The 24,116-nt window shown below is 35.2% G+C and overlaps 1 protein-coding gene across 1 annotated transcript in view; it reads right to left on the minus strand.

Annotated features, from left to right (window-relative positions):
• The window catches only part of DOK6 (docking protein 6), a 211,075-nt gene that overhangs the window by 36,179 nt on the left and 150,780 nt on the right, over nucleotides 1–24,116 (minus strand). The window contains exons 4-6 of the mRNA XM_081324042.1: nucleotides 21,260–21,379; nucleotides 13,271–13,460; nucleotides 3,427–3,565 (exon numbers count right to left, since the gene is read on the minus strand). Coding sequence (XP_081180168.1) covers nucleotides 3,427–3,565; nucleotides 13,271–13,460; nucleotides 21,260–21,379 — 449 coding nt within the window. The remainder of the gene's footprint in view (nucleotides 1–3,426; nucleotides 3,566–13,270; nucleotides 13,461–21,259; nucleotides 21,380–24,116) is intronic.

Consider the following 24,116-nt stretch of genomic DNA (forward strand, 5'->3'; position numbering starts at 1 on the left):
TGTGGGCCAGTCTGAATTTTGATCACATAACAGCATTCCCAGGAGGCCTCCCCCACCCTCCAAGATATCCCATGCTCCACTTATTGTGTAACTTAAATATTAAAACAAATATATAATTTTTTAAAATAAAACAAATAAAATCTGCAGTGTTACTTTTATTTTAGGAACTCAAAATATCCTATCTTGATTGACCTTGAAGGTTTCTAAATCTAAGGAAGAAAAAAAAAACAATATACTACAAAACAAACGAGATTTATTGCTGCCTTGGTAGCTGTATTTTATAAATAAGTCCGCCCACTTCTGCTGTTTGCATTATTTATACAAAGTGAAATAACAGATTTTCCTTGCGTGAATATATATAAACTGGTAAGACTGTATTGATTAAAGAAATCCAGTTATGACCAAATCTTATGTCTACTGTAATGATTTCAAACATTGTCCAAGCATAATTCAGATAATGAAACCAGATTTTTTTAACACCTAAGTAAGATGCAAGCATTAGGAATAGAAAAGTTATTTCGCTGTTCCCTCTTCCTTCATCTCTTCTCTTTACAATTACAATATTCAACAGGACCTAGCCTTGTTGTTTTAGATGTGGATGATGAGTGAGGGAAAACCTCTTCCCCTTTTCTCTAATGTAAGGTACAATATTACTGTTGAAATAAAGCACGCTGAAAAATATTTGTTTTCCACCACTTACTCATCTATAGAAAGTCTACATTAACCTTGTGCTCCTTGTACTTGTGCTCAACTATATAACCATAGCAGATATGATCGAGCAGAAGATGAATTTCATTAAAAAGTGCAAAAGAAGTAGGATAAAGACTAGAAGGTGATTAGATAAAAAAGAAGTGATGAGAATAATATTCCACGAAGAGAAGATATTATTAAGGAACTTGATGTTTGCTAGTTGTGTGTGTACACTCATACCCACACCCACACATACACAAGTGCCATGGAGAAAGGTTTTTCTGTGTACCTGAGGGGGTGTGGTTTTGCATACTGCCTGCATCTCATGGATGAGGCTTCACTTGTTTGCATGGCCCGGTTGCTGGCATGCTGCGGACCACTGCCGGTCCACAGACCGAAGCCTGATTTAGAATATCTTTAATTTGTACATAGTTTCCATATTTCCCCAAATTCATTACATTTTTGCTGTCCCTCCATTACATTCATAAAGATTTATAATAATGACACTGCAGTCATATTTCACCTTTCTTGCATCCAAATCTTCCAATATTTAAAATGAATAGTTATTATGGCTTATTCTAAAATAAAAATTGGACAAAGAAGGAAGAAATTAGGCCAGTACAAAGCCTCATAGCTGGTCGAGTTGCCTTAATAGCTGACTTGTGGTGAATGAGACTTAAGATACCATAACATATTTAATTTCAAGCAATATTTGAGTTCTATGGGCTAAATTATACTTCACTACAAATCTCCTCCAAGGGTGACTTAGTTTCAACTATTAGTGTGTGTAATTTACGTGAATTGTGATGTAAGTAATATGGAAGCTAACTGGAGCAATATGATTTATAATAGGTTTTTAGAGAGACCTTGTTAGTTACTTTCAAACCACATTTAATATATCAGAAATACCATAGAATGTAAAATCCAGTCAGTAAGATAAATTTCATATCAGAACTATTCTTCTGATCAATAGATTTGAAAAGGGTACTTGGTGATATTTTTTCTTCCTTTCTTTCAGAGCTCTTTAGATCAGCTCTCACAACTGGCAAGAGGATAACTAAAAGGAAATCCACAGTAATTTAATGTGTGATAACACATAGCTGCTCTGAGAGTATTGACTTTCTTCCAAATGGGCTTTTCTATTGAAAATACCTTGGTCCCCTAGAATTAAACACTTAAGTCAAACTTAGCAGAAGAGAAAATGTCCATATGAATCAATCAGAAAGATATATTGCATTCTCAATTTGCTGCAAGGCTGCTTGGTGAAACATAATATTTACTTAGCGATTCAGAACTTTATAATACAAAACCTTCATGATTTAAACATTTTCATTACCTTTCTACTACTTGATACGATTTTAAAAACTGAATAAAAATAAAGAACACTGAGATGTCTTGGATGGCTAATTTATACAGTTCCAAATTGGTAAGAAATGGCCTCTGAAACTCCTTCATTTTTACACTGTTAAACTTAAATGGCTAGGTAATTACCATAAGGAAGATCTGGGTAACTAGTGATTTGCGAAACAAGGAATACGAATAGAATTTTTAAAAATACTCTTCATTTCCCAACATCTTTGTTTATGCTTCTCAGAAAGATCTATAGATAGCCTCGAATTGCAACCATAATAGATTCTGCCCACTATGGTCATGATGTTCATAAAGAAAGTCATCTGTGTGACTGGCCTGATTTTATGCCGCAGTTCTAAAGCAAATGCCACAGTCATAAAGCAAATCCATTGTTCTCTACGAGCACGGTTTTGCCAAAAAATGAAAGTATATGACATTTATCAGCAAAACCATAGTAAATGTGGCCATTGACCATGGGATGCTGCACACTTCCATAAATGTGAGCCAGTTGCCAAGTACTTGACATGAGATCACATGAATGTGGGTATAATGTTATGTGCGGCCATTGGAACTAGGTTGTAAGTAAATACCCCCAAGGAGGTCTGTCATCATAACTTCAAATGGTCACTAAGCAATCAGTCATAACTCAAAGACTACCTATTGTGCAGGTCTGATTCCACATAGAACAGGGGTGTCAAACTCAATTTCATTGAGGGCCGCATCAGCATTGCGGTTGCCCTTAGGGGGCCGGGTGGGTATGGCCAGGGTGGGCGTGGCCTACTGGGTGGGCATGGCTAGAGTGCGTATGGCCTACTGGGTGGGCGTGGCCAGCTCTACATCATTTGCATCAAGGGTGCCTATGGGGCCTGGGCAGGAGTGGGACAGATCTGAGGGTCTCTGGCAGAAGGAGGGTCTCTGGGCCAGGGCCAAGGCAGTGGGGGCCGTTCCCTCACTGTTTCCAGGATGGCTTCGTGGGCCACATGAAACCACTTCGCGGGCCGGATCCGGCCCCCGGGCCTTGTGTTTGACATGTCTGACATAGAAGAAGCAAAACACGTTTTTAAGATTTTAAATGCTCTATTTTGTTCTGATGAATTTAGCCAAAACTTACATGCAATTGTATGTATTTTGACCCTCCACCTCATTAGGAAGAAAAAAAAATCTTACTGATGGCAATGCACCGAGGTTTTCTCACTTCCATAATGGTTATGTGCGTAAATGTAAATAAAACAATTATTTTAACAAAGAGTAGTTTGATACGAGTAATATCCTTTGTTTAATCATTGTAAATTAAATTAAATATAAAGTTTCTTATATAAATCAGATTTTATTTCAAATACGATTTCCTTCCAAGAAACAATCTTTTAATAATAGCAAAGGTCTTACCCGTGCTTTCTGTTCCATCTCCATCATCAATCTTTCATGTTGTTCAGCTATTGCCAGTGTTGCAGAGTGGACTTTCTGATAGATCATCTCACCTTCTCTTGTCTGAAAGGTAAATAGCCCTTCTCCTGTGTCACACATCCTAAAAAATGTATATACGCGTATATTTATATCAAGATGAGTTTCTGTTTTAAAGAAATAACTGAAATACTTTCAAGTAATATCACACCAATTTGCATGCTTAAATTTATAGGGGTGTGTGGGTGGAGGTATATATACACTTACACATACAAGCAAGATTATGTGAATAATCAAGAATCTCTTTTAGAAATGTACATATAAAAATATTGAAGGAAGTGTCCAAGCCATCACCTTATTTATGATTTTTCTCTTTTTTCTTTTAATATATTTTATTGATTTTTTTTTACAATAAGAATCTTTGGTGCTTAATAAACAGCATGTTGTCTGGGTTCATATATTTGAAAAAAATCGATAATGATTAATTTCTATAATTCCATGATCAATATAATAATTAATAGTATTTTTCCTTGATCTTCCCTTCTTCCAATGGTATTCTCCTTTGTCAACATTAGATAAATATAATTCTTAATATTTTCAATGCATACAAGATTGGATATAAACATTTTTTGTGTTTGTACAAATAACAATGACATCCATATATAACATCTTTTATATTTCAATTGCATTTGTAAAAGTCATCTTGTTAGATCACTATATGTCCTGTTTTCAAAATTTAATTTCCCCGCAATATTCAAACCATTCTTATCAATCATAGTTTTTTCCCCAAAATTGATTACCTAAATATCAAACTTTTCATTTACATACACCATCCCAATATTTTCATATTTCATATATTATAAAAATACTATAATACTTACCGGTATATATCCTATAACATCCACATGTTACATCTTTTCTGAACGGCTTATATTTCAACTATATTTGTAAAATTCATCATTAAGTCACTGTATGTCCTGTTTTCTAAATTCTTATTTAAGCTTAATTTCCCCTCAGTATTCAAATCTTTCTTGTCGGTCATAATTCTCTCAAAATTAATTACCTTTAAATGTCCAAACTTTCCATTCACATACTTCATCCCAATATTTTTACATTTCATATATTGTAAAAAATACTACACTACTTATATCTCTTATGCCTCTTACTATAGGTCCCTTTATATCCAAAATTATCTATTTTTTAACCATATTCAAATAAATGTTTAATCATGTAGTACTCCATCTGCTAAGTCGAATCAGATCTCTTAAGTCTAACTCTAGCTTTCTTCTTTTGCCAAATAGCTTTCCAAGTTAGTATATTCCGCTTGCCAGGAAGTTCCTGTATTTTTGTAAGTGTTGTTGAGAGTGAGAATGACAAGTTGAGTAGGATGTGTGCTTTTTGTCTCCTGGACTCTGATGATTTTCCTTGCAGCTCTATAATCCATTTTGTTAAATCTTCTTTCTTATCCTCGAATTTGTTTTGAAGTCCTGATGGATAAAATATCTTTTCCGTTTTCATTGTTGTGGTAAAATCGTGTAGATTTTTTTCTATTTGTGTTAAGTTGTAGTGCTCTTCATTAGTAGCTTCCCTATTTAAGTCACTTTCTTCTAGTTTGTGTTCTGTTATCTGATTTGTTTGTTCTTTATCGTTGTTGTTAAGGAATTTAGTGTGCAGAGGTCTCCTTGTGCTACCAAAGAGTTGCACAGACAAGGAAGGGCACTGAGAGCAGTAAAAGTCACACACAGAAATACACTGAGTTCTAAAAGCAAAAAGTATTTTACTTTGAGGTGGTGTAAGAACAAAAATGCACAGTCAAAAAATAAACAGTCCAAGTCATACACAATAGCAACAGTCCAAGGAGTAATCCAAACTACAAAGTCTTCTTACCGGTCCAGAGGTCAATACACAGTTCAGGTTTACAACAGTAGTAAACCAACAGCAGAGCAAAAACAGTAACAGTAGAAAGCAGTGAATTCAGAGAGAGAGAGAAGCTACGTTCCTAGCTTCCTCTTATGGCCATGAGAACACTTACACACCCATTGGCCAATTAACTTCTTAAAGCCATAGCATTATGGTTAATATATTTTCAACCCAACATTGTAGGCTAACACCATATGCCTAACATTCTCCCCTTTGGGTAGAATAATATATAACTCTTACAATCTTATGCACATTCTTTCACAATTAGCATTGTGTTTCACTCATAGCCTGATTGTTTCAATCCATAGAGGCTTTTCTTTAATTCCCAACAATCATGGTCTCTATCACTGGTCAATCCTGGTGGTATTCTTAAATAAATAGTATGTTGCAATGGAGCATGTAGATATGCAGTTTCAACATCTACATGATTAACCATATATTGGTTTTTAGCCGCCCATACTAAAGCTGCTCTTAAAGTAGTTGCCCTTAGACTGGGTGCAAACACTTCGTCATAATCCTCAGTAGTTTGGGCAAAACCTTGTGCAACCAAACGTGCCTTATGGGTTATAGTTCCATCTACACCCTTCTTTATTTTATATATCCATTTACAACCTATAGCTTGCTCACCAGGTGGCAGTTTTGTTTTCACATAAACCTTAAGATCCTGCAAAGACTTCAACTCCCTGTTCATTGCAGCTTTCCATGATGCCTGTTCCTTTTCAGGATACATCCTGATCTCATCATAGTTAGATGGCTCTACACTAACTTGACATACTATACTAGCTTCATAGCGATCAGGTGGATGTCTGATACGCATTGAACGCCAAGGAATTACAGGGCTTTGAATTTCTGTCTCCTTTCCTTCCTCTGATTCATTTTTTATCTCCCCTATCTCCTCTTCATCTTTCATATTTACAGGAGATGTATTATCATTACTAGTTACGTTATCAGAGGAGTCCTCAAACACTAGAGGATCAGTATTAACAGTTTCTTGCTCTAACCTATCCCAACCAACGTGCTCAAGGAATCTTGCACTCGCACTGTTATATACATTAGTTGTGCCTCGTTCCCAGAAACGATAGGATCTGTGGTTAGCTTCGTAACCTACGAAGTATAATTGCCTAGCCCTATGTTGGCCTTTACTCCTGAGTTGTGCAGGAATGTGGACCCAAGCTGGGGTGCCAAATGTGTGCAGGTAATCAAGGTTTGGCCTTCTACCATGCCATATTGTATATGGTATTTTACCAGTAGAAGTATTAACAACTATATTCAGAACATGGTTTGCACATTTTGCTGCCTCCCCCCACAGTCTATCTGTTAAGCCAGAATCTTGTAACATGGTTCTAATCATGGCTTGTAACGTTTGCCCACGTCTCTCAACAAAAGCATTATGTTGAGGCCTATAAGGGGCTGAATGTTTATGCTCAATGCCAGCTGATTCTAGCATATCAACAAAACGCTTATTTGTAAATTCAGTACCATTATCAGTAATTATGCACTGAACCTTTCTCTTTGTTTTTCTCTCCACGAACTTCAACCAGTTTGCAAATTGTTGGAAAGTATCTGCCTTTGACTTAAGCAGATAACAAAAACCATATCTAGAGTAGTGGTCCAATATACTTAAAATATAACATGACCCTCCTAAACTTGGTTTCATGGGTCCAATTAAATCAGCAAACACAACTTCCAAAGGTACAGTTGTTTTGAAGCTGTTTATCCTGTTTGCAGGAGTTGCCTTGCTCTTTTCCTGATTACAGGCATTGCAATTCAAATACTTACTACATGGCTTCAGTTTAACTCCCTCTACTAATTCCACTGTTTTACGTAGTGAGTTAAAGTTTACATGCCCTAACCGCCTATGCAATAAATGTATACATTCATCATGTGGCTTCTTGTTCTCACATATTGAGTTAGCTTTAACTGTACTAACCTGGTTACTTGTGAGAATGAATAAACCATCTTTCAAATTTGCAGTTACACAGGTTCCATTCCTCTCAATAGTGCATTGCTCCCCTCTGAATGTTACCACAAACCCAACTTTAACCAATTCCCTTACAGATAACAGGTTGAATCTTAGTTTAGGTATATATAACATAGGTAACTGTTCATCAATGCATGGACAATAGGAATTACCTTCACCAGAGGCCTTCATCCTCCAACTGTTTGCTAGTGAAACATATTGGTTGCTGTTTTTCATATTAATAAACCTCTCTTTCACTTTAGTAATGCATTGTGAAGCCCCACTATCAACAACCCACAATTCATTGTTTCTGGATGTTGGTTCACCAGAAATAGCCAAACCAATGCCCTTCTTAGCCTTCCCACTGCTATTCACATTCTGTTTTTTACCCTTTCTACAGAATTTGGCTATATGCCCTATAGCCCCACAAGAATAACATTTCTTGACGTTGTAAGCAGTGGTAAATGGCTGCTCCTCTCGTGGCTGTGTCTCTCTCAGCTGGTCTCTGTCACGCCTTCTTCTGGACTCTTCCAGCAGTCTCCCAGTAATGTTAGTCAATGTCAGTTCCTCTCTGGTCAGGACTTCCAAAGAAGAAACATATCCATCATAACTCTCATCCAAAGATGACAGAATAATGTAGACCTGATGCAACTCTGAAAAAATCAGCTCCTTTTCATGAAGCTCTTGAAAAGTTGCCTTCATGTAATTTAAATGGGTCAGCATATCTCCATTCTTCTGCAGACGAGCCCTAAACAGCTTACGTGTAAGGTGTATATGTGCACCCACACTGTCACGAACATAAAGCCTTCGCAAAACATCCCAACACCTAGCAGCAGACTCCTCACCACGAATATGGACAAGCTGCTGGTCATTCAGTGTTAGTCCAATAATGCAAAGAGCTTTCTCATTGCTACGTTTAAAGTTGTCTAACTTCTTTGCATCCTCTTCATCATCTGGATCCCAAGCAGTAGTATCTGGTGGGTTATTTACAACAGCCCATAGTCCTTCCTTGCGCAAAAGCAAGCAGCATTTCGTGGACCAGGAAACATAGTTTGTCCCATCCAACCGGGTTATCCAGGAGATGCCTGACAACAGTTCCTGTGCCATTTTACACCAAATACAAACTCAGCTAGGAATACTGTGTGTACTTACTCTCAGTACAGGCCTGGGCCCATAACCAGTGTTATGGAATTTATTGTGCAGAGGTCTCCTTGTGCTACCAAAGAGTTGCACAGACAAGGAAGGGCACTGAGAGCAGTAAAAGTCACACACAGAAATACACTGAGTTCTAAAAGCAAAAAGTATTTTACTTTGAGGTGGTGTAAGAACAAAAATGCACAGTCAAAAAATAAACAGTCCAAGTCATACACAATAGCAACAGTCCAAGGAGTAATCCAAACTACAAAGTCTTCTTACCGGTCCAGAGGTCAATACACAGTTCAGGTTTACAACAGTAGTAAACCAACAGCAGAGCAAAAACAGTAACAGTAGAAAGCAGTGAATTCAGAGAGAGAGAGAAGCTACGTTCCTAGCTTCCTCTTATGGCCATGAGAACACTTACACACCCATTGGCCAATTAACTTCTTAAAGCCATAGCATTATGGTTAATATATTTTCAACCCAACATTGTAGGCTAACACCATATGCCTAACAGTTGTTTTCTGTGGTTTTTTAATTGTAAGTTTAGATTGAAGATATGTTCATTTATGTCATCAAAGTTGTTTTTGATCTCATCGTGGTTTGAAAATATTGTCATTTGAATCTGTTCTAGCATTGCATAAATTTCTTCCTGAAAAGTACTTATCTTGTCTTGTCTTACTCCTGCAGATCTCTGATGTTCCAAGTTAGGTCTTTCAAAAGGGAATATTGGGTGTGGTTTCCTGTCCTTTTTAGATAAATATGCAATATCCATTTCATCTCCCCCCTCCAAACAGTCTTTCACCAGTACCATAGTTTCTGTAATTAGCCTTATCAAACCAGCCAATCTCAAAATCCAAACAACCAAATCTTATATAGTTCTTATCTTTATGTATGGTTTTTGTAATCCAATGCATTTCCAATTGTCAAGGCATCAGTGAAAGCAGTATTTTATAACAATTCTTCTATTCAGGGGTCCAGAATGTTTAGCCACCTTAAAGCCTTCTAGTAAATTCCACCTTAGATGATTAGCCAAGAGTCAAAGTTTTTCTTTTTCTGCAAACAATTCTTGAGCTTAGACAACAGTTAAAGTTTTCTTTTTTGGTAGACGCTTTTTAAGCTCATAGATGGCCCAGTATGTGGGAACAGATTATTCTTTGTTTCTGGGTGTCTTGCCAATTTCTGAGTCAGAGTTGCTGGTGTTCTATGCTCTAATTCTCCACTAGATGTCAGTAGTTATTTATTTTTATTTAATTAATTAATTAAATAAATAAATTAAATTAAATTTTCCAATTTTTTCAAACAATTTTTTAATAATTTCATCGAAACTCTTTAGGGTGTAAAATCTTAACGGTTTTCTTAATTTTCAGATTTATCCAGACTATAGTGTTATTTTCATTTCAGTATATTTCTTTTCCCCCTTAGAAGTTAATTTGCTGCTTCTGTTTATGCAGGGATGGGGATTTAGTTCCCTCCCTCACTTTTGGAGGATTTCTTGCTTTGGGGATCTTTTCCAGGGAATCAGTTACAAAATAGAAGAGAGAAGATCGATATTCTCACCCAGTTTCAAGCACGCTGTTCACCATTATTCTGGTTTGTGCTTTTGGATTTCAGCTGCTGGTAGCTTGGGCTAGACACTGATGTGCAGCTAGCCTTTCTCCTTCCGTTCCGTGATCATCAGGGCGCCTCTCCTTCATTGCCTCCCCAGAGTGACTTTTGACCCTTTTAGGGTCCCCTGGCAGGGTGAAATCAGCCATGTGGTACGGAGCCCTGCGATTCCTTGGTGTGTCGCTAAAGGGCGGAACTGGGACTTTTATTTATGATTTTTTTCCCCAATTACTTCTATGTTAGGTCCTGAATTTGGAAACAAGTTTCACTGCTTGGCAACTGCACAAAATAAGTTAAGGACAAATAAGTTGTCATCCAATATGACAATGTCATATACAGGTTTTTGCCTCAGCATATTGTGCAGACATGCCATTAAATCCTGATTTAGTGCTAATTGGGACATACTGAACAATCCATGATTAGGACAATCATGACTTAGCATGCTATGTGATTCCCAATCAATGAGATTTAGGTTCATTGCTTATAGGAGGAGAGGCAGAACATGAAGGGGAAGTCAAGAGAGAAATCAGCCTGGAGTTGTTACATTCCTACAAGCAGTCCATGTCTAGCTCCTCTTGAATTCTATTAACTTTATCTAGTGCCAATTTAGTGCTGAATGTTAGTTGATTAGATTCTTGTGTATAGGCATGAACAATAAATCAGCTTAACTGGAACTTAACATGTGGTTCTGATTCTCCACACCTGACACTACATAGGATTATGATATAAGATTCAGATGACAAATTTAAGTCTGTAGAATTTATAATATAATATAAAGATATAGGATTGCATAAAACACACTGTAATTCTCAACAACAGCTTTTCTTTCAACTGTAAACAGCTGTTCTGTTTCTAATATATAACAGGTAACTTCCTGTGGAACCCATCACATCCCTTCAGTTCCCAATAGACAAGCCTATATTCAATATATGAATCTCAGAGACCCTACTAAACATGTTCTTGAGCCTAAAATTATGGTCATAAGTCATTGTGATTAAGTGGGTCACCATGTGATAGCGCCCAATTTTACAAACTTTTTTGCAGCAATTATGAGAGCATGGTGGTTATTAAGCAAACATGACAGTTGTTAAGTTAATTTATTTCATCCATATGGCATTAGTACCTATTAGAAAATCTTTCTTAACTCTGATCAATCATTAAATGACCAGTCATTAAGCGAGCACTGCACTGTAGAAATGATAATTCTAGTGCATAGAAATATAATACAAGCCCATTATATCATTCTGAAAATTGTTTTAAAAGTTTCTTTAAAAGTTCACTTAAAAAGTTTCTATGCAACAAAGGGCATGAAATTAAAGTTATTTACTTATAGGTATACTGTTGCAATGCAGGAAAAAGCCAGAAACCTTTAAGAAAAATAAAAATACAGTTCATAACCCTATGGTTCTACTTTCAGCATGGGACAGTCAATAAACTAAAGGTCATCGTTAAAGTTAGCAAAGGTTAACCAATAAAAAAGAAACTGAAGCCAAGAAAGACTAAGCAATTAATCAGTGTATACTGACAGCTGACAAGCCCTAAAGGTGAAAGAAGCCTGTAGATCAAAATGAAGATAAATATATTTAAAAGTGAAAAAAACCCACCAGAAAACAGAAAAATGGCAGCTCAATTTGTGAAGATTTTATTCAGCTCTTATCAGTTGACTTTTTCTTTTATTAAAATCAAAGAATGTTCTCTACAACAGTCAAAGTATTATCTCCTTATGACTATATTCTGTGAACATGATTCATATTTGAAATTTGAAAAAAAAGTGATAATCCTGGATGTGGATGAGTTGCTTGTTTTTGATTTTCCTTCCTGCTTTAATGGATTACTCATAATCTCTGTTTTCATAATCTATCATTCTATAAGATTTTGTTTGCTATGTATAAATGGTTAAGTGCATTGCTTTCCTTCTCTCTCTATATCCTGTGAGACTGTAACTCAATATACAGATACTGGAAAAGAAAATAAGGCAACTCACAACTTTATTGCTTTGGATTAACCACAAAATGCTGCTGGTTGATCAGCTGCTCTGTATACTTGGCTACTGAACAGGAACATTTCTTTTTTATTTATTAGCTCCCATCTGAATAATTAGAGGAATAACACCCCAAATACTTTTCCCCATTAGGAAGAGCCAAAAGAAATAAGGCATGGCAATTTAAACACCAGCTTCTGTGATCAACAGAAGTATGGTTGACAATGGAAACTCATCCTTTTTTGGTGAGAAACACAATAAAACCTTGATTCTCCAAACCTTCATGTAGTGGACTTGGATTGTGCCTCCAAACAGTGGAGAAAAGCCCACACTTTCCAAAGCAGCCAGAATAATTATCATTTGTCTTAAATGATGCAGCTGATATAAACAATCTATGCTGATCTGATTGAATATATAATGTTAATTAACTAACTGATACTGTTGGATGCCTGACGTCATTTCATGAAACCAGATTGTGTGGGATAGATTATTGAGGTAATGCATCCTGAAAACTTTATGCCAAGGCTGCTGTCAACATTTTAGCAAGTATATTTAGAGCTACATTTAGGATCTGGAGAAGAACTCTGTCACTTTTCATTGATTTAATAGTATGAATTCCTGAAGAGAATACCATGCTGTTAAAGAGACATCTCAGACAGAGTAATTTTTGGACGTTTATCTCAAAATAAATCTTTAGTTTATTCCATGAAGATGCTTGAATCTAGATTATACAGCTGACTATAAAAATATAAAGCCTTTACTAGCTTTTTACTGACATTATATATCAGTTTTTAATAAAATGTTGACTCTGTATTTTTATATCCTAAACTCAGCAATACATGATTAGGCACACTATAATTCTTAAGAATATTTTTGTATTATTTTTTATTGATCTGTGATTGACAAACCTATTGAGTCAACATTTTATTAAAAACTGATATTTTGCTGATGTGTCAGATACGGCATCACCAGCCAGCCCCAAATGCTTAAAGCCAGAATATAATGTAGCCTAACTTTGTGTATTTGTAATGCAAATTAATTACAAAAAAACCCCAACAAAAACCCAAACTTACAGAAACAACTTTGCTGACAATAAATAGATAAAGCAACTATTCTTGAATGTGCCCCTTTTACACTGTACCATGACAAGGCTGACCTCAGCAATAACACACAATTCTTTGAAGGTAAAGTATGTTATTTGAGTTCTACGAACTGATACTTACCTTCCAGATTCAAAAGTGAACCATGTTGAATCACGTCCATATCTTCTCAAAGAACTGAGAGGCCACATGACCAGTTTAACCTTAGCGTTATGGATATCCCAGAGATAAATGTTTTCATGTGTGATCTGCATCGTACATTCACCATAGATATCTAAATTTGGTGTAGGCATAAGATATACATTGAATCGTTCTGGAAGACAGAAACAGAAATAATACATTAAAAGTAAAAAAGTGTGAACTGGCTTGAATTATGACCACAATTTCCATTTTTCCTATTGACTGAAGCATTTATTAAAATAAAATTTATTTAAAGATAGGAGGACATAATTGATTTAGAGGACAGGGTTATATTTTATTCCTACCATATTTCAAAAAAGAGTTGAGACCCTGTTAACGAAATAAACTTTGCCTCTTTTTATGACCTTCATGAAATGATATATAATCATGTTCCTTTTTTAGCATTTATAGTTTCAATTAGTTCATTTACTTAGGAAGGTGCACCTGTTTTCTAGATTTAAAGAACTTAGCATATTTTAGTAACAGACTTATAATACACACTTTAAGTCTGTTACTTTAAGCTTTGAAAACTACACTTAAATATTGCTTTATTACATCACCTCCTAATTAATGTACCCAAAGAATGATAGGTAAGCAACATTTTGTAGATAAACAAAGTGCTCTGTCCAAAGTCATTTATTTGGTTACTTAATCTATCATTGATTGGATGTGTAATAGTGTATGAACCTATAATTTCAAATTATATAATACTAAAGTTCTAGACTATCTCTTTCTCTTTATATAATTCGTTATATAGTTATACTTTATGCACACCTGTGGATAACTTGTGGATTATATTACTAAATTTATATAGTTGTACCATATATGTAGTTGATATTAAAGCTATTATTGATAATTATGGAAAGCTGGATGAAGTAATGCTAGGCCTATTTGGTTATTAAAAGGTAAGTAACTAGTTTTGATCCCAAATCACATGTGAAGGGAGTACTGTGGAATAACTCCATTTTAAAAATAATGGGGCAGACTTTTGGTTGGAAAGTTTGGGTTAACAAGGGATTAATATACTGCTCAAAAAAGTAAAGGGAACACAAGATAAGACATCCTACTATTAAATACAGTACATTGTGTTGTTTAAGTGTTCCCTTTATTTTTTTGAGCAGTATATTTTAAATCAGTTGATTCTTAATAGTTGGTTTAAAGCCTTAAAGTCTAATTTGCTTTCAATATACACTTGGCAATTTTTATAACTAAAACGGGTATTAACTAAACAGTATGGGCTAGGTCAGTGATGGCGAACCTTTTAGAGACCGAGTGTCCAAACTGCAACCCAAAACCCACTTATGTATCATTGGGTGCTGGGTGGGTGTGGCCCATTGGGTGGGTGCAGCCATTGGGTGGGCATGGCTGCGGTGGTAACAGCAGACTGGGTGGGACTAAAAAGTTCAATCAATCAATTCCAACTTTGTGAGATCTTTTCCCATGAGAAGTTGAAATTGATTGATTGAACTTTTTTTTTGCACACAGCAGCGGAGGTCTAAAGTAAAAAGGTTTTATAAAACCCAGCAGAAGGCCTAGGACTGGGGTGACGGTGCGCATGCCCACAGAGAGGGCTCTGCATGCCACCTGTGGCACACTTACCATAGGTTTGCCACCATGGTCCTAGGTGTTTTAACATGCTCTGAGGCACTTCCAATTTTAATTTCTTTAAGAGATGTTGCATTTTAACAGAAACTCACAATCTTTTAAAAAATATTAAAAATATTAAAAATTCAAATGAAAGCTAGGATCAGTTATTTATCGGATCTGTTGAAGAAAGAATTGGAATATTAAATTTTGGAAAATCAATGGATGATTTCACAAATATATATATATATATATATATATTAAAGAAAGTTTGTTCTAGAGTATGGCAAATCTTTGAGAAGTAAATGCTGAAAGCACCTTTAAAAACCTATGAAATGCATATTAACAAACTAGATCAACTTTTTGTTCAGTTCAAAATCATGAAGCAATCCTCTGAATGGAGAATACTGTCAGCATCCCATATGTTTTATTTTACAGTTGTGACTGCAATTAACTCCCAGCTGGCTTCTCTTTATTTTTGTGAATAGTTTAATTTCAAAACGAACTATTTCATGAACAGACTTGCATGAAATCAAATCATATCAAATCAATCTTTATTATGATTTTAGTCCAAGATATAGTAATTGGTATTGTCATAAGCCAATGGCTACCTGGACACATAATCTATTTTTAATATTCACAGAAAAAGATGGGGTTGTAATTTTTGAAAAGTTCAGTAAATCAGGGAAAAATCTTCCTTGCCACCTTAAACTATTTGAGATTATTATTACAAAAGGACATTAAGGAAACACAGTATGCTCAAAACATCAAGACACATTTATTTCTTTCACACTGAACATCACTGTCTTAAGGTGAGTTGTCCATTAAAAAGAAAAGTTCCTGATTAGACTGAACCTCAACTGTGAAACAAAGAAACAAAATCAATAGTAATTACCCAAGAGTGGAGACAACATATGCAGTGAAATTTAGAAGACTTAGAACTAGTAATGAGAAAAAAAACCTAGAGATTTCATTTACCAGGCTACTGGGTAAACATGATTATCACAACTAGTTCTACAAGAAATCATTTTATTATTTTTCTCTTTTGTAACACTAATTTCATTAGATATACAATGAAACAACAATCCTCCTACTCCAAATCAAATCCAATTTTATCCATTTTAATCCAGAACACAGTAAGATAGATATACAAGTGTGGTAATAAACTAAATACAGGTGCACATATCCTGACGTTGAAAAACCTTGCTCAAGTTGTGGATTGCAAAATCATAACCTTTATGCTATGAAGCAAAAATGTGAATTTAAGAATAAGCTAAAAGGAACTGAATGTAAAATTAATGTGAATTAATAAAGCTGTAATGGTTGTTGTTAGTTGCGAAGTCGTGTCCGACCCATCGCGACCCTATGGACAATGTTCCTCCAGGCTTTCCTGTCCTCTACCATCTTCTGGAGTCCATTTAAGCTCACGCCTACTGCTTCAGTGACTCCATCCAGCCACCTCATTCTCTGTCGTCCCCTTCTTCTATTGCCCTCAATCTTTCCCAGCATTAGGCTCTTCTCCAGTGAGTCCTTCCTCCTCATTAGGTGGCCAAAGTATTTGAGTTTTAGCTTCAGGATCTGGCCTTCTAAAGAGCAGTCAGGGTTGATCTCCTCTAGGACTGACCGGTTTGATCGCCTTGCAGTCCAAGGGACTCGCAGGAGTCTTCTCCAGCACCAGAGTTCAAAGGCCTCAATTCTTTTGCGCTAAGCCTTTCTTATGGTCCAACTTTCACTGCCATACATTGCAACTGGGAAGACCATAGCCTTGACTATACGCACTTTTGTTGACAAAAGCTGTAATAAATTGGAGTAAATGCAACAGCAAAGTGTTTGAGCTCATCCAGTTCACAAAGGCAGAAGGCTTGAGAGGTTTTACAAAACTGGCATTATAAAAGAGCTGATGGTAAACTATCAAATCAGACTTTCAAATATGCCCCTAATATTTGGGAGGTGTATACTAATACATATAAATTGTTGGACTAGATCTTTAGGAACTCCTGAAGGATGAATGCATCTCTGAGGTTTGACTCCATTCATTTTCAGTACTGAATGCATAGAACTGGCCATCCTGCTGTTTTTTTTAGCACAATGGTTGCTTTGAGTCAGTTCAGAAATATAATTATATCTTAAAGAAAAAGAAGAAAATACAGATAAAATTCAAATGATAGGCAAGCCTAATGTGATAGTCTGTGATAGAGAGTGACATTCATAAATAAATACAATTAATAGAAGAGGGATATAAGCATGAAAAACAAAATATTCTTGACAAATCTATACTGGCTTTAAGATTCTGATTCCATAATATGAGCTCATTCATAATAAATGAGTAATTTAATGGGTTAGTTGGCAACCTAGTCATACATATTTGCAATTGAGATTTTAGTAATAATCCAAGAAATAAACTATAAAAGAACAGGCATCATCTGCTCTCCAGATGGTTTGGGCTATAATTCTATCTCTTGCTGCCCAGGGCTGATGGAACTTGTAATTCCAAACATAAGAAATATACCTGGTTGTACAATCTGGTTCTGTAAGAACAATATTCTTGTTTAGATGACCTACCTAATCTGTGACTGTTCTGCAAAATGAATGAATAGAAGAGTAATTAATTAAGAAATAGTCATATTGAAATGAACATAATTATATTAACTAACTTTGGTTAGAATAAAGCATTCTCTGAATTTATAATTACACAGAACTGAATTTGCTATAAATTAGAGGATGAGGGAAAAGTATGACTTGACTTTTTTTGCTGTCAGTTGTTGTTTGCTGTTATGTACAATTTATCCCTTTTTGCAACCTTAATTTGCTCTGTTCAAGAACTACACTGTACAGAATATTTTTAAAAAAACATATGGATATTAACATACAATTATTTTCCATTTTCTGATTCATATGTACATTAAAAATAAATCAAAAGAATATCTTTTTACTTTAATGATGATGATGATGATGATGATAACTTTATTGTCACTTTGAATGTACACCAATCGGCATACATCAAAATGAAATTTCATTGCATACAGCTCTCAAAGGGTCACCACCTCCGATATATACTCCTTGTTTGGGGCCCGCTCAAATGTCACATTGTCCATTTTAGTCTCTAGGGAGTGAATGATGGCAAACAGGACAGATGGAAATGGGGCTCCATGTGGATTAGCGCTCAAATTCGCTTGTATTCTGACAACCTCGCCTTCTTTCCTTTTTCTGATCCTGACTCTTCCACCTTTTCCTTAAAGAGGCCTTGCTTCTTTTTGCCCCTGGAGCACGCTGCCGCCGCCACCAACTCCTCCAAAAGCCTCTCTCTCTTCCTCTGGGCCTGCCGACAGCCTCATCCAGTTCCTTCACTCCATAAGCTCCAGGTCCTTTCCTCCTCTGCCTCCTCTGGAAACAGCCCTGATTTGCAATACAATCCATCACTGGGCCAGCAGTCAGATCTTGCTGCTGGTAGAACAAATTCAAACAGCGCCAACGACTTTTAACGGTCTCACCAACAGTTCCAAAACAACTAGAAACTCGCCATGCCAGCAAAGATTGTTGGTCGTATGTTGTATGTTACCTTAGTTCCACCATGTTGCTCAAACACATTAAAATCTTCCTGATCATGTGGCCTATAGCCCTTACAATCCCTCCCAAAACTATTCGCCTTCAAGAGCCAATGCAGCCACAGCCATTCCAGGCGCCGCCATCTTAGAACATCTTTTTACTTTAAATGTAGGTGAATAACATGAATCAGCAAAAGGTGTACTCCATTAATGATATCATTAGTTTTGGCTCTAATTTGACTGAATGATTGATAAAGGTAGCTCCTGATAGTTTATTAGTAGTTTAAATTGAGATATGGATGGTTCCTCCTGTGCTGGATTTCAGAATGACCATCAAAATTTAGATTCATCAGCAGACCTTTAGGGTAGGAAAGTGAGCTGATGCTTCCTGTACAGTAATGTGGATTATAATAAACATAAAATTTATCTCTGCAAGATTGTTATCAGTGTTTTAGGCATTTTTAAAAACTTTTAAAGTACCGGTATATATGATAGTCTATGTCAGGGGTCTCAAACTGCCAGCCCGTAGGCTGGATGCGTCATGGTGAAACCACGCCCACCCCATTGCAGGCAATGGAAAAAAAAGTCGCAATACGTTGCGACACGTCATGTGATGTTGTGAGTTTGACACCCCTGGTCTATGTAAACCACTCACAGTTGGTTTCAACTGAAGTAGCAGATAAGTTGAATAAAAGCGCTGTAAATAAATAATAAATTTGATCCTCTGCCAGGAAAATAATAACATTCAAGCTAATAATTAAAATAGTAGTTAAAAAGTAGACTAACTTTTCTCTGTCTCTTTGAATTATTTTGTGCATAAAACTGATGAAGTATATTAAAATATGATCTAGTGGTTTGGTCTAGTGATTAAGGCACCAAACTAGAAACTAGTCATTTTCTTTCAACCCAACTGATTTCACAGGTTTGTGGTTATAAAAAAAATAGGAGTAAGGAGGAGTAACCATGTTTGTTGCCTTGAATTACTTATAAAAATAAAGGTAGAATAAAAAAAATATAAATCTAAAATGTAAACCATGTATTTTTATTTTTATTTAAAAGTTATCTATGATTGTGAACTTCTTAAATACAAATCTGACTTCAGGCTAAGACACCATTTACATGTCAGAAGCCCTTTTTGTAATGAAAAATTCAGTCAAATGCATCCTATGTATGTTGAATAAAAGGGAAAATATTTCTAAACTAAATTATTTCATTAAATAAAACATTGTGATACTTATTAATACTTTACCCAACTCTATGAATGTGCATTTATATTTTGTTTTATTGTGATACAGGTAGTAAAGCACAGCTAGGTTTCCATCAATGTTGCATTACAACTTTTGCTTTGATGTGCAAGTAAGAAGTAGGTTGGAGGAGTTTTTTTTAAAAAAAATATGTTTGCAAAAAGGGAGATACTTCAATTCATTTGCTAATGCTCCTGTTATAGATAGTTTATCTAGTCCAGATACCTGATTTAAATTTATTAATAGGTATTTTGCATCGTGTCTTGCTGTGTGTAGCAACCGTAATGCCTGCTTTTCTTTCTAGAGTTAAAGTGACAGCTAGCTTTAGCTCTGCTAATTTAAATGCAAATTTCGGCACTGGGGGATATTTATCAAAATTGCAATGTCTGGGGTAGTGAAACTAATGATTCAATTCTGCATATTATTAAAACATCCATTTTGTTCAGGTCTTGAATTTAAATACTGCTGTTAATTATGGCTACTTGGAGTCTTACGGGTGCACTATGAATGGAGGACCTGGGGATAGTGTCCTAAATAGATTCATTTCAAAACAGTTATTTAATCCAAAACAATAAATATGTTTTAGTTATCTAAACTGAATAAATAAATAAATAAGATACATAAATGTTAGGGGATTTTTTATTTTTACTGTGGTCTTTTGGCAATTTAAAACAAATTCTAACCTGATTCATCAGTTCGCATTTGTGCCGATATATTCTCTGACCTGATGTGGCTCAAGAGAGTCCTACAAAAAACTCAAGAAACATTTCAGCCTGCTCTTGACCAAATTATGATTTTGCTTATAGCATTCATAAAATTGACTCAGGTCCATTCTGGGAAGTCCTACATGAAATTTACAAAAGTTCCATACTGGAATTTCTGAAACTAGAGAGTTCCACCTCTAGTCTTAGTGAAAACTATTGACGGTGCTTCCTTTTCACTGCAAATTTATCCAGAAAATATTTCATAGTGATGATTATTCTTTATGTAGTAATGTCTGTATTATTAGAATATGATAAAAACCTTTGGCACCATCTTTGCCTTGTGAATTACTCATACATCACACCTTACCTTAGTCCATAGTTTTGAAGAAAGTCAAACGTCCATAATAAACTGTACCTGTAAATCAACTATTTATATGCAACAGAAATATTTATTTATTTTATTTATTTTATTTATTTTAATCCCATTTATATCCCGCCCTTCTCCGAAGACTCAGGGAGGCTTACAATCTAAGCACAAATCAAATGTGCTTAGCAATAGCCTTCATTCTATGTATATGCCTGCTTATTAGGGCTTTCAGCCCACCCACCCCAAGCGGCATTATTACAAAGTCAGCTTATTGCCCCCAATAACCTGGGTCCTCATTTTACCTACCTCGGAAGGATGGAAGGCTGAGTCAACCTTGAGCCTGGTGGGATGCGAACTTGCAATAATTGCAGGCAGCTGGTGTTACTTAAGGAGGCATTAGCCCACTGCTCCACCAAGCCTAACTTCTACAATTTGATAAATTAGCTTATGTTTTTGAACTATGTTAAATAGATTACCTAAACACATACCATTTTGCTCTCTTTGAACTCCAGCAGCAAGTAGATCAGGTTCACCAAGGCTTATATCATTAAGTCTAGTTCCAAGACATTCTATGCAAAGATGTTTGCACCACTCTTCTGCCTCAAGCTCTGAAAGGAAAAAAAATGCACCAGGAATGTCATTAATAGGATAAATCAAATACATTGTTAAAGATTGAGGTCAAGAGAAGAAGGGGACGACAGAGAATGAGGTGGCTGGATGGAGTCACTGAAGCAGTAGGCGTGAGCTTAAATGGACTCCAGAAGATGGTAGAGGACAGGAAGGCCTGGAGGAACGTTGTCCATGGGGTCGTGATGGGTCGGACACGACTTCGCAACTAACAACAACAACAACTGTTAATGATGAATGTGAGAAAATATTGCAAAAAATTGAAGAAAAAGAAAAAAGAACCCTAGATGTCAGAGAAGATTGTGGAATTTGACAAGAAAAGAAGCCAAAGCCAAGAAAAAAACCATTTTAGAAAGGAACTTAACAAAGAATTTTAGTGAGCTATTAGAAGAAATAAGATTCAGTGACAGAGTTACATCTCCACTGGTTTTCAAAAGCGTTCTCTAAATTCAGAAGGTTTTAATATCAAAATGGCATGTTAAAGAAGACCAATTTGAAGCCCCCTTAACTCTTCCATATTTATTGAACAGACTTAATACTGTGAATACAGTTTTAGTAAAGGAGTTAAAATCTAAGGATAAAATGGTTAGTTAATTGGAATAAGAAGAACTCTGTATCTGGAAAAATTGCAAAGAAGATTGTTATCTGATCTTAGAAAAGGATTTGGTCTATTATCAAAGGCTGGCTTGGCAAAACATAAATATTTAATGATAAGATTCAATGACGACAAAATGTAATTAGTACCTTAAAAGTTGAATTATTACCCTTTTCAATATATATGACAGTTTATTTTATTCAGTTACTTTTTTTGTTTCTTCTACTCATATGTCTAGGTTTCATTTTGTTATTGGATTAAACAGGTCAGACAAGAAAAGATAATAACAAATGAATTATTGCTGGGGGATAAACTCCAAATTTTAATATCAGATACTAGCATAAAAATATTTTTTAAAATTTTTATTATATTTAAAAATAAAATAACATTAAATATGGTTAGTATAACTAATTTAATATGTATTTAATTATATGAAATGTACAACTCATTGCTGCAAATCAGGAATAGATATCTGCCTTCTACTTCTGAATAATTCTTTTAATCAAAGAACTTACCATTACTGGTATCTTTAAACATTCTAAATACTATGGTTATAGTCAAAATATAAAACTTCCTAAGAATCTTAATCAAAATCCTCCTCAAAATGTACATAAAACTTCCCATATTAAAACTTTTATCACAATACAAAGCAATTATAATTGCCAAACCTTGTCTGTTTTGACAAATATGCAAAAATATTACAGCAGTTTGGATATTTCTCATCATTTTCTCAAACAGTTCAGAATATCTGGAACAAATATCTGGGAGGAATCTGAAGATGCAATAAAAGCAGATGCATTTACTTGCTTCATCATGCTTTTTATCATCATATAGTTTGAAACCCATCTCCTTACCCAACATTTGGTTATTTTCATTGTAATCCACCCACCACCATTAATCTAAGTACCTTTCAGTTGCTTCATTTCTTGGAGCTCCTTTGAAAACCTGCTTTTTCCTGCTTGGCAATCTGCTTTTATCAGAGCTCAAACAGGTACTGTACAAATCAGAGCTTCATACTTTATAATTGGGATATTGTCAAGCACACTCAGGAAACCATCAAGTTCCTCGGATAGATCATTATAACAAGTCCTTTGCCATTTCAGAGATCCCGGATGCTAACAATCTGTAGCTAGATAAAAAAACTGCTCTGAGATAGCAAAGCATAAACCTATAAGCCCCGCCCAGTGTCACCTTATAGGGGAAATGGGCAGCATAAAAATTGAATAAGTAAATAAACACATATGTCTTCCATATTGTTCCATCTGCTCCAAAGTAAAGATTCAGAATGTGCTTACATTTGTTGGATTTAAGATTACCTGGGACAAAGAGACCAAAAATACATAAAGAACTGTTTTGCTTTGTGAAGGCTGGAACATACAGTGGTTGATGTACCTACAATTTGTTAGAAGAAAAAAACGTAATCTCTAAAATGAGAAGCTTCTAAGAAAAATGGCAGAATTTGAAATGCTTATACTGAATTGAGAGCATCTACTAGAACATATGTCTTTGCCATTACTTAAATATGACATGGAGATAGAACAAATAAACTTCCTCATAAAACCGAGTCAAAACTTTTAAGAAACAGTCACAAAGGAACGATGAGAAGAATTATGGTACAACTTTATAAAATTTAACATTTTAGATTAAGAAAAAACTGGTATAAAATGTTTTATAGAACGTATACAACTATGTCAGTAATTGACAAGAAAGACAAATCATACCTAAATGACTGGAAAAGGTCATGAGACAAAAGGAGATTTTTACCAAATGTGGCAGACACATAAAAAAAAAATATCTCAAAATTACTGGAAAGAAATACAGAGCACTATTCAAAGCATTTTTTTTAAAAAAAATTAAGTTTGAAATTAAACTTTACTTCTTATTACTAAGTATAATTCCAAAATATATTAACAAAACATATCACAATTCACTAACTGTAGTTCTGATTATTAATTGGAAAAGAGAAATATTACTGAATGAATGCATTTTATCAGACTGGGTACTTAATCTTAGGAAATACATAATGGCAAAATTTACAGCACGTATTCACAACAGAAGTTTAACCCAATTTAAGCAAGAATGGCTTCCATATAAAGTATATATAATCTGCAGCAAGGCAAAAA

Source organism: Vipera berus (genome assembly GCF_964194415.1).
Source record: "Vipera berus genome assembly, chromosome: 3".
NCBI classification, from domain to species: Eukaryota; Metazoa; Chordata; class Lepidosauria; order Squamata; family Viperidae; genus Vipera; species Vipera berus.